Source organism: Ochlerotatus camptorhynchus, unplaced genomic scaffold (genome assembly GCF_037179485.1).
Source record: "Ochlerotatus camptorhynchus isolate MF236.1 unplaced genomic scaffold, CSIRO-AGI_Acam_v1.1 ptg000369l, whole genome shotgun sequence".
Lineage (NCBI taxonomy): Eukaryota > Metazoa > Arthropoda > Insecta > Diptera > Culicidae > Ochlerotatus > Ochlerotatus camptorhynchus.
In genome coordinates, this window is record NW_027040857.1 from 570887 (window position 1) to 583721 (window position 12835).

At 39.0% G+C, this 12835-nt stretch overlaps 1 protein-coding gene across 1 annotated transcript in view; it reads left to right on the forward strand.

The window, feature by feature from the left end:
• Positions 1–12526, forward strand: part of S6KL (S6 Kinase Like) — a 119940-nt gene extending 107414 nt beyond the window's left edge. Inside the window, exons 8-9 of the mRNA XM_065232430.1 lie at positions 11452–11709; positions 11883–12526. Coding sequence (XP_065088502.1) covers positions 11452–11709; positions 11883–11960 — 336 coding nt within the window. The 3' untranslated portion in view covers positions 11961–12526. The remainder of the gene's footprint in view (positions 1–11451; positions 11710–11882) is intronic.
• Positions 12527–12835: the final 309 nt, after the last annotated feature.

The window sequence follows — 12835 nt, forward strand, 5'->3', positions numbered from 1 at the left end:
ACATCCAAGGAAATGTGAGGTTTACTGGTTTACTACGGAATCATAATGTTTTGATTGAATATATTAATGACGATTTTTTCTTCAGCTTAGCTGGAGATACACTTATGTGAAAAATAAAACATGACATCTCACTTTTAGGCAGATTAATCACAAAAGGGATATTTCCAAACTTTTAATATGAACTTTTCATTTCGATCACTGATTTTTTTCTTCCTTGATTTGTTTACCGTCGATCTTGTTTTTCGTACTGAGTACCAATGCTACCGATGCCAGTAAGGCAGCTTCCACACCTGGACCCTACCTATCGACCCATCAACTCGTGGACCGAGGACCACGCGCTTTCTACGCGTGATCAGATGTTTTATGCCTCAGAAAATCCCGGCGGCACCGCCTGGGATTGAATCCAGGCCCTCTGGAGTGAGCGGCAGCTACGCTTACCACTACTTTACCGGTGCCACTTCGATCACTGATTTGGGTTGGCATAGAAAGCACTTAATTAGCCACTGGCGCAGCGAAGCGGAGAGGGAGTTTTGAAGCAAATATAAAATTGTCTTGTGGGTCAACTTTTACACTTTTTCATATGCACAGAATGTCAAACAATTTGAGCGACTTTTGCTATGGACCACTTTTTATTCAATCCTATTGTATGCAAAATATCGATGAAAAAATTGTGTGTTCATGATCCCCCAATGACAATATAGTAATAGAAAAGTATTTTCTTTTCAATCGTGCCGATTTTGGAATGCCGGTTTTAAGCATTTAATTTATTGTAATAAGCACATCGTGGAATGATTTAAGCTGAAATAAGGTCAATTAACTACGTAGACGGTTTTTAGGATTATTGACCCCCCTCCCCTGCAAAGACAATTGTCCATACATTTTTTTTTAAATTTATATGGGCCATGGATTATTGTCAGCCCCCCCCCCCCAAACGTTCTACGTAGTTTATGAATATCCCCTAAGTATTAAATAAACCTACCAATTTAGGTAAATGTTCGAATTCCCTAGAAAAGTTTTTTGGGACTTCTCTGGAAATTTTTATTATTATTCATCCAACTACTCCAGGAAGTGTTATAAGACATTTCTAAAGTCTGTTCCATTTAGAATTTGGCCGACCAGTTGCTATCCATCTCTCAGACTGATTGGACGTTGTATCACCAGACAATACTTTCGAGCATCTTTTGTACGACGCGCGTGTGTTTTTTTTGCCATGCGGGCTTTAAGAGCAAATTGTGTCGTGTTAGACACATCAATTCTTCCGAAGCGACCGTGTATCTCAGATATTAAAAATTTCTTGGACAATGAGCTGCAGCTCGACATGTCACTGGTGAAAAGTATCCAGCCACATAATGTCAAGAACGTTGTGTATTTGGGTATGAAAAGTGACGTAGTAGCAGAAAGAATCGCTTCAGCTCATCACCTGAAGCATTTCATGGAATACGAAAGGAAAAAGATCTTGATTCAATTTACGTCGAGAGCAGTGCGGTCGACGTGCGCTTGCATGATTTTCCGGACGACATGGATAATGTGGCTATCATTGATCATATGCGTCAGTATGGTGAAGTGATAGTCATTAGAAGCGAAGTCTGGAAGAGCTATTTTCCAGGCTTTAGTAATGGAGTACGCGTTGTCAAAATTAAGCTTACTCTCCCCATCCCATCGTACATAACCGTCGACGACGAAATTACGATGGTATCCTACCATAATCAGGTAAAAACATGCCGTAATTGCGGGCGCAAATCCCATCCCAAACAACGTTGCTCTGAGGTGGCAACAGAAACTGCAAACGAGGACAATAATCCCCCAACTGATCAACAGAATAGAGGCATCAACAACAGTAACAACGTGAACAGTCAAACAGTCAACAAACAACAATCAAACGCAGCCAACGGTAAGCAGTGGCCCTCTCTTTCCAAATCAACACCTATTGCAGAGCAACAGCACAACAATAAAATTGAAACAAAACGCCAAATATCGATCGACTCGGACACTACGAACAATGTAACGAAAAAATTGAACGCAAACGACTCCACCGAAAGTGATAGCAGCTTGATCCCAGTGAGTGGTGATATTTGTCCCTATACGCAGCGCCCATATAGGATTCCAGATGTTTCACACATTGAAGATCCAGAAGAACGGTGTGCATTGATCGAGGAGAACAAGAGGAGGATTGATGCCGCCTATTTAGAGCAGCTAATGCACAAGAAAAAGAAAAAAAGTGCTTCCTAATTAAAATAAATTGTCTATTTGTTCATAGCATTCGGCTCCGTTGAGTCTTATTGACATTTGAGCCTAATAAAACAAAAGTAAGAAAAAAAAAAAATTTAGAATTTGGCCGCACAAAATAGGTAATTTCTCCAAGGGAAAATAAAGTATAAAAACGCTAAAGGTATAATTTTGTAGGATTTTTATTTTGCTTTAAGGGAAAAATACAACAAAAATTATTCGTCAGTTTTTCGGATGAATTTTCACCAAATACCTCTCACCATGTCTTGCACAGTAGTACTGTCAACCTCATCTACCATCCTTTTCCACCACATCTCCAAATCAGATGGTGTTTGGATTGTTTTGCCACATTTCTTCAATTTGCGCTTGATAATTACCCAAAAATTTTCAATGGGACGAAAATCTGGACAATTTGGTGGATCGATACTTTTCTCGCATTATTCTGCCTATACCATTCTATGACATCGCGGCTGTAATGGCAGCTGGCTGTCTGGCCAGAACTTTACGGGACCTTCGTATGATTGAATGAACGGCAACATTATGTTCTGGAGACACTCCTCGTTGTTAAGTTGTCCATTCATAGTCGCTCCAGTGATGAAAACCTTTGTTTTTTTTAATCAACTTGCGAGCGAAATTCACCTGCAAAGAAAAAATTTTATTTATCCGGAGCATATCCCCCTTACGTTTAGCAAAATAAAATTTTTGGCCCAGGATTTGTCCAAAGTCCATTTTACCAAAAGTTTCATCGTCCATCAAAATACATCCGTTATACTTCGTCAGAACTTGCTCGCACAACTTCCTTGCACGGTTTTTGGCAACCAGGTTTTGTTTCAGCGTCCTGTTGGGATGTTTGCTGGCATGGTACGACCGGAAACCTTCTCCTCGCACACAGATTCGCCGAACTGTACTGTGTGCCGCACTGAACCTTTTCACCAAATCACGACCGGAGATCCCAGGATTCTTTTGGACTCCCCTTATGACCTCCGTTCGTAGTTTTCGGTCATATGTTCCACTTCTACGTTTGTTTTGTTTTGCACGATCCAACGTTAGTGTTTCCCGGTAACGTTTAAGCACGGTATTTTCAGTCGATTTGGGAAATTTGAGAACCTTTGTACCAACCATTACGGCAAAATGAGATCCTTTTAAAGATCACCATAAATTATTGTTGTTTTAGAGTTAGTTTTCATTGAACGTTCGCTCGCCTTTCTGCCAGCCACATCACTTCCAAACGTTTGTGGTCAAATGCGTCAAGTATTGAAGTGGTACCTACGTACAAATTCTCACAATAACCGAATACCACATGACCATGTCCAATAACCAGAAACACTTCGTAAGGTTTTCTTCAGGACTCTAGAAAAAGCAAAAAAAATCTCGAATTATATGATTGATCGCGATTGGAAAAATTTGAGTAGGAAATTCCTCTAATCAATATTCGCTTTTTTTTATTATCTATTGAATAAAACAAAAATTCCATACGTTTTGTGCACGTAAATGCGTAACTTTGTCATCAGAAAACGAGGCGTTTCCGTGATGGGAAAAGTCGTTTCCCTAACACAGTCGCCAAGTATTGATACCAAGCACTGAGCACCGGTACCGATCTTTATGCCTTTTGGTTCAAATTTTAAGCCCCTTCTATTAAGAGCATTATGTCAAAAAATAACCTTGCCGAATTCTCTTAATAGAAGGGGCTCTAAATATGCATCAAAAAGTATAAACGTAGGTACCGTCCGGTAAGCTCATATTCTGTGATTGATGTGTTTTCCCTAATAGGGTAATGGCTCTAATTTTGGCCTATGGATCTAAGATTGGGCCCATCCCTAAAAATCTGCTATTTTAAATTTCCCCTACCTATTTCATTTCGCACTGCTATCATTTCCAAAAAAATGAGGAAAAATTGTTGTATTGTATTGTATTGTTCTTAACTAGCTTTCAAGCTTCCAACCCATCGGTCCTTTTCAGGGCCACACATGACTAATAAAAGAGTAAACTAAAGAGAAAGAGCTTGAATCCAAGACATCGACAGAGCACCCTAAAAACAGAACTCTCAAATTAAGAAATCAATTTAATATTTACTATACTTTTGCTGTGACATCATAACTACCTTTCGTCGGGGGCGACCCCGGCGTAGTGGTTAACATCCATACCTCTCACGCCAAAGTCACGAGTTCAAATCTCACCCCCGGACAAGTCACGAATGACCCAAGAGTGTTAAAGTGACTATAATAAAAAAAAAAAAAAAGAAAAAAAAAAAAAAAAAACTACCTTTCGTAATCTTACGTCCAATCTACGGTCGTGTCTTGGATACAACCTCTTACTTTTTTTCTGTATTGCGCAGAAAGTGTCTTAAAAGTAGTCCCGGAGTTTTGTACTGAGGTTTCATGGAATTTCACTCTCAACTTTCTTCCATCTTTCCGCGGAAGATTGTTCCAGTTAAATTAGGATGTTTTTTATAACATCCAGTGGAAGGTTCTTCTGACTTCCACCGGAAGATTCCCGCAGATTATTCCGGTTTTTCCAGATCTGATTTCAAAGTTCCTTCAGACTAACACCAGATAATTCAAATGATTTCTCCTGTAAGCTTCTTCCGAGTTATTCCAGAAGACCTGCTGGATTGCCCCGGAAGGGTCAGCCGAATAATTCAGGAAGTTTGACTAAAAGTCCTTTTAAGAGTCGCTTGGCTTCTACTGAAAATTTCTTCCAATTTTATCCAACTTTAAGTTTTTTTTTCACTTTTCTGGAAGTTCTTTTCAACCTCTCCAAATAGTTTACATTAACTTCCTCATACTTACTTTTACTTTACTGCATAACAATGTGGCGCCAACTAACTCGATTCCTGGCTGCTTGTCTCCAATTCCTCGAGCGTCTCACACTTCCTAGATCTTGCTTCACTTGGTCCAACCACCTAACACGTTCCCCTTCTCTGCGTCCAGCTTTCCAGCCGGATTTGAGGTAAACACCATAATTGCGGGATTCTTACAACGTGTCCCGTCCATTGTACCCTTCCAGTTTTAGCGACTTTCTGGATACTGGGTTCACCATAAAGTTGCGCCAGTTCGTGGTTCATTCTTCTCCTCCAAAAACCTTTTTCATATACCACACCAAAGATGGTCCTACGCATGCGTCTTTCGAAAGCTCCCAGTGCTTGCCTCCTCGAGCTCCATGTCTTATTGGAGATGAAGTTTACCCGACCTTAAGGTCTAGTGGAGTCCGTAGTCGGCACGACTTCCAGCAATAATGCGTCTCCGAATTTCTCTACTGCAGTTGTTATTTGACGTCACCAATGATCCGAGGTACACAAAGTCATCCATCACCTCGAACTCATCTCCGTCGTCACACTTCTGCCAATGCGAACCCTATCGCACTCGGTTCCTCCAGCTACCAGATACTTTGTTTCCGACGTATCCACCTTTGATCCAACCTTTTCTGCTTCACGTTTCAGCCTGGTGTACTGGTCCGCCACCGCCTGAAACGTTCTTCCGACAATGTCCACGTCGTCAGCAAAGCAGATGAACTGCAGGGCTGTTACAACAGGCACGGATTTCGCGAATTTCGCGAATTTCGTGATTTTCGCGGATTTGTCGCGGATTTGAACTTTCAGTCGCGAAAATCGCGGAAACATTAAATGATGTCGCGAAAATCGCGGAAACATTAAATGATGTCGCGAAAATCGCGAAGGGACTGATGTGCTGTCACAAAAATTGTAGAATTCATTGTAACCTTTCCGTCCCGGATTATTTTGCTGTCATCAATTTTGTTGTTCATTTGGCTCTCAATTTTTTACCGGTTCAAACCAAACACCCTGCAAATAATCGAGAAATGATCTCAATTCCATAAGTCACACCGGATTTACACGGAAATTCCGTGAGGTCTGTCCAATGAGAGACATTTTTATTTGTTCGATGTCAAATCATAAATGAATCGTATATATGCGGGTAATTACCATGTATACCGGATATTATAGGTTCTCCAAATCGTCCTGGAGTTCAGTTTATTTGTTCAACTATATCAACCAAGACTGTAATAATGTCTGTAGTATCGAAATATGTCCTAACAGATTCAAAGTGTCTATGAGGATTGTGCTCGACCTATTGCTACGTATACAAGATGTTATAGGTTCTGAAATCATTCTGGAGATCAGATAAACACTAAAATCTTTTTTTACACGGTTTTTTTTACGCGGTTTTTTTTACACGGTTATTTTTACACGGTTTTTCGCGATTTACACGGTACGTTTTTAACGATTTCTCGACAACGATACAACCTATCGACTTGATTCCAGTCACATTATCCGTTTCAAGCTATAGGTAATTGAATGGCATACTTTAAAAAATCACAATTTTTGGTGTAAATACAGAAATTTTTAAAATATGTCTATGGACCATAGCATGCTATAATTACAAATGGCATCAAAATCCGATTTTTTAAAAACATTTAAACATGTGAAAAATCAAAATCTCCAAATGTATGCCAAATATTTTCTAAGGATTTCCATATCGATATGTCGATACTACAGATCATAGATCATCTGGTATACGTGGAAATAATTAAACATTATCCATATAGCCACTACGAATCTGTTTGGACATAATTCGATACTACAGACTGTATCCCAGTCATGGTTGATTTAGTAGAATAAATCATCTGAACTCCAGAACGATTTGGAGAACTTAAAACATCTGGTATACATGGCAATAGCTCATGCATGATTCACATAGACACTGTGCATCTGTCTGGAAATATTTCGATATTAAAGACATTGTCCCAATCTCGGTTGATCTAGTAGATCAAATTATCTGAACTCCAGGACGATTTGAAGAATTTACATCTGGATTACTCCGAAATAGATCATGCATGATCCACATAGACACTTTGAAACTGATTAGACATTTTTCGATACTACAGACATTATTGCAGTTTTGGTTGATCTAGTAGAAAAAATCAAATTTGTAAAACCTATAATTTTCAGTACACATAGTAATAAGTCGTGCATGATCCACAAAGTCACATATATATGATTCGGTTATGATTTGCCAACGAAAATACAATGTCTCGCCATTGAACAGACCCCAAGGAATATCTGTGTAAATACAGAACCGCGACGTGACCAACAAGTGTGACTTATGAAACTCTTGTAATTTCTCGATTATGTGCAGGGTGTTTGGTTTGAATCGGTCAAAAATTGAGAAAACTAGCGCCAAATTAACCTGGGGGAAATAACGGCTTTGGCATGACAGACTATTTTCGGCAACCCAAATTGAAACACTATTTTCACTGGATTTTCTTACGAAAACACTTCGCTGAATGCATGCAAACGATTCCTCATGCTTTCAGCTTCAATTTGACTATATTTTTACCACTGAGAAAAAGCAATCTAGCAAGGTTTTCTTGAAATGCAACACACGCACTACAAATTGTAGCTGATTTCGAGTTGCCGATAATAGAACAGCAGATTTATGTACATGCAGTTCAAATGGAACGGTTGCCGAAGAAAAACTGGTTGCCGACAATACTCGCTCTCACTAGAGAAGATTGGAGCTTTGTAAAAGCGTTTCAAAACAGTTTTCGACAATTCTTTCGACTGAAATTGTTAAGAGTAGCTGGCAGCAAAAGATTGTAAACAAACCAATACTGCATATGTGTGCATTCCTTAGAGAAAAATGCTATAGAAAGAAGGTCGCTGCTTAGGTTGCCGAGAATACGTAAATTCCCCTACAACATTTAGGACAGCAAAATACGTCAGAGACGCAAAGGTTAACTTTCAAGAAAATTTGCATTTCAAATGAAAATGCATTTTTTTTTAAATAATGCTTCATCAAATCTAGGCCTGTATTATTCAATAGAAACATTCATAACTAGGGGGCGACCCCGGCGTAGTGGTTAACAGCCATACCTCTCACGTCAAAGTCACGAGTTCAAATCTCGCTCCCGGACAAGTCACGAATGACTCAAGAGTGTTAAAGTGACTATAATAATAATAATTAAAAAAAAAAAAACATTCATAAATAACTGATTTTTTTTTTCAAAGGATATAAACGATACTCCTTTAGCTCAGTCGGTAAAGGCGCAGCTACAAAGCGAGGCCATGCTGGAGGTGACTGAGTTCGATTCCCGTTCGGTCTATTAATTTTTCGGGTTGGAAAATTTCTCTACTTCCTTGGGCATAGAATGGAACAGGCATAGAAAGCTCTCAAATCAATGTGAAGGTACTTCAAAGAACACTAAGTTCAGAGCAGGCAAAATCTAATATGCTATGTGCAATAAGCTTGAAATGCCATGTAGTTGTATACAAATGGTATTTTTAGGTAATGAAAACATTTTTTTTTGTCGCGGATTAGTATTTGAAGTCGCGGATTTCTTTTGAGAAATCGTGGATTTCGCGGATCAAATTTAGAAAATATTGTAACAGCCCTGGAACTGGCTGGGCTTATTGAAGATCATGGCCGCATGTAAAAGCCCGCACGTTCCATAACACCTTCTAGCGCAATGTTAAACAGGAGACAGGAAAGGCCATCGCCTTGTCGAAGTTCTTTGCGTATTTCAAACGGGTCGGATATCGATATCTTCACGCAGCACTGTACATCATCCATCGTAGCCTTAATCCATAGCTATTCCATAGCTGTTCACGGTCTACAGTATCGTAAGCGACTTTAAAATCGATGAATAGTTGGTGTGTATCAACTTGATATTCACGACATTTTTGGAGGATCTACCGCAACGTGGAGATTTGGTCCGTTGTCGATCGCCCGTCCACAAAACCGGCTTGATAACTTCCCACAAATCTGTTTACTAGCGGCGATAGACGGCGGAAGATGATCTGGGAAAGCACTTTGTAGGCTGCGTTGAGAATGGTGATCGCTCGATAGTTCTCACATTCTAACTTGTCACCCTTCTTGTATATTGGGCATATTACCATATAGGTAACTAGGTAGGTACCTACATCATTTACCTGTTCATGCTCGGAAGAAACATTCTAGGGAATGAAACCATTTACATCCTTGTCCAATTGCCAACGCAAATAAGGGAGGTTGTAGTCACCCAGATATACAATGGTGTCAGCGGCGGAAGCACAGTTTACCAAAAAGCTGCAGCGGTAGCGTTAGGTAGGCACATGAGCAGTGCGCAAAACAGTCAGGTTCAATGAGTCATGTTTATATGAATATGAACATCCGCCTCATCATTCACTGCTATGATGGGGTTTGATGGTGATAGTTTGAATGATTGGGAAGCAAACGAGTCACTGACAGCAGAGCACCCAGTCAGTAGCTCAGTCAGCACGTTTATTGTTCCGTGATGGTACCCAATCCTTGTTTTGAATGACTGAGCGTACATTGTCTATGGAAAAATGCCTCAATTACATGCTGTGTGAGCGAAGGCAAGTGATGTGAGTCGCCCCTTCGTGAGTGACAGAAGGTTTTTGTTGGCTCTTTCATTGCCTCGTCTTTTACCATTTGGTACATACGGTCTGGATAGAGCAATGAATTGAATAGAGCAGTGCCTTCACACTCAGCCTAAGCAGTCAATAATTTTACGCTCTGCACATAAGTTTTGTATAAGGCAAATTGACTTCTCGACGCAATATCTCACTAATACAACCTAGTGTAGTGTAGCCGTGTAAAATCGATTTGTTTTTTTTTTCAACCACGAAATCAGCTGTCAAAGTGTTTGACATGACAGCGGTTTGTTTTTTTTTTCAACCAGTAAAACGCATGTATTAGTGAAACTGCTCACTAAGGGCCCATGCATTAATTATGTCACGCTAAATCGAGGAGAAATTTATCCCCCCCCCCTCCTATCGTGACGTTTTTCCTATACCTAAATCATTGCTTGTCACAAAAACTTAGACCCACCTCCCTTAGAGCGTGACATAATATATGCATCAACACGAATACTAACGGTGGTAGAGAACTCTATAGCGATAAAGTAAAGAGACCGAGAATCCAATCGGACGGCGACTTGCTCGAGATGGTCACAACTCAACAGGAATATACTACCCATAATCGCATATCAGTCCCATCTTTGCTTGATTTCCTATCCATATGGGACTGATATGCGATTATGGGCAGTATAGCTTCACATAATTATCCTCCTGCGGCAGTTTTGTTATGGCAGCTTTTTTTTTTCAATTCACAACAAAACATATTTTTTTGTTTCATCGTTGCCACAACAATACGAATGTTTAACTTACCTGAAAAATGTTTATCATGTAAGCGTAATAACAATTATATTTTTTACGAAGAAACCACTTTGTTGTTTTGATACCGTTTGGAATTGTCAAACTGTACTGAACTGAACTGGAAATGAATTATTTCAGTGCTAACATTTGAAAACGGCGCAAAAGCCATTTGTAAACAAATGGTTTGTGGGCCCTTTACTCGCTACCCGAAGAACGCTCACGCAAACCAACAGCATCGTCAGGAAGGAGAAAATTTCCCCTACCCGATGTTGCTGTTGTGTCGCGTGGGTGTACTTCAAGTAGTGAGTAAAGGGCCCACAAACCATTTGTTTACAAATGGCTTTTGTGCCGTTTTCAAATGTTAGCACTGATTTATTGCAACGATAGGAGCAAACGGTTATGTTGAAGGATCATAGATGCGCAAGAAGGTTTATGTACGATTCTATGAAATTGAAGTGCATATTTTTTGATGAAATCAATTGCATATCAAATTATGATAAAATTCGGTAATCCTAAACGAAAAGCATTCCTCGATTTTTATTCAATCATTTATTGAAGCATAATGTCAAACTTAAATTAAAGGTATTTATCACATTTCTTTTATTATTTCCAAAAATGTACCCAATTTTGTGGTGCATCATTTTTGAAGCCCTATTTAGTCAAATATTTACCAAAATTCGAGATTCGCAGTTTAAAATTGGGGTATGCAACTCTAAAAAAGATGATTTTTATTTATCAATGGAGAAAATGATGTATCTTATACTCCCACTAGCAATCAAATTGTCAAATCATCAAAAAGAAAAAAAAAAATATTTTTGCTAATTTTACCTACGAGTGAGATTTTGTTAAAACAGTTTTAACATGGTTTGGATGCAATGTAAATTTAAATTTTCAATTGTGGAAGTGCTCACAGAATATTAAGTAGACTGGCCTACTGTTTCAGTTGGAACACATCAGCAAAGAAAAAGATGTTTATACTTAAACTTATCAAATATTGAAACTTTTTTCATGTCATTATATTATGTTTCGTTATTGATTTATTGTATTTTCAGTACCCACAGCTGGACATGTGCAAATATCTAAACAAATCCGACGAAGTAGACAAGCTCATCGAACGTGCCAAAGTTCAAAAATCAATAGCTTCAAGCAAACTGCTTCCGGACTCAGTCAATGATCTTCCTGCAGACGCTCAAGATCTCCTGAAGCGATTGTTGGAAGCTAAGCCCCAGTACCGCCTCCGTTCCCTTCTTCAACTTCAACGTATTGCTTTGTACAAGAATTTCAACTGGGATGATGTGCGGCAGAAGAAGGTAGGCAATTAAAATTTACACATCACTTCTTGAGTGTGAAAAATGCGGATCTTCGATCTTCCATACTAATTATCATTTGTCATTTGCCGGATTAATTTGATTATAATCTGCTCATTAATATTTCCTGATCACACGTTGCACAATTAATATTTTTTGTTATTCCTCACTGGTAGATTTCTCCGAGACAGATGATCGATGCAGAGGCGCTGGAGCCGGAGGCTGACAAATCATTCGATTTGTTTGATTGGTAATTATCGGCATCTCTCGTGTGTTTTGCTTCCAAGTAAATCTACGAAAAACAGTGTGTTGTTCTTTGCGCTATGCCGGCTCAACGAGTTGAGCGGTTTGGCGAATAATTGCTGCAATTGGAGACTTTTGCAAGCTCAACTTTTCTAGCTCTAACTTAAGCGGTCAATATGTGTGAATGTGGATAAGCAGATTAAAACAGCAGAGTTGGTTTTTTGTTGAGCCGACCATCGATGGGAAAACAATGTAATAGTCTATCATCGATCTGGAGGGACTGAAGGAATCTTCACGCTGAGTGCGATTTCTTTCAACGGTTAAAGTAGAAGTGCCATTATTTGTTAATAATCGTTCAACCTTCGGGGCTCTGTAGTAGATAGAATCTCCATCTCCAGTTGCAGCAGTTGCAGACGATGATTGCTTGAATGTAGACAGAAAACCTCGATCACAACGATGATAAATACTGGCGGCTGGATTGATGACAATGACGATGACGATGACGATGATGATGATGATGATGATGATGATGATGATGACCACGATTTCAGTATCTAGTTTAATGACCTATCCGTCCATATATTTATAAATTAAGAAGGGTATAAATGGTACATTTGGCTAAATAAAATGTTTTAAGAGCACAAAGTATTTGACATTTTGCAGTAATATCACAGTACAAATGCTAACAAGTTATAATGAAATAATTTTAAGTAGGGGTAGTAACGTCTTCGTTAGTTTTCGCAGGAGGTTTTGTCTATAAATTAAAAAATTTAACGTAATTCCAAGCAAATAATTTACAATAGGGGAGAGCTGACACCCATTTATTTTGAATTTGGGAGGAATAAAAAAAAAACAAAGCAAGAGGAGATTTTATGAGACAGTTAAA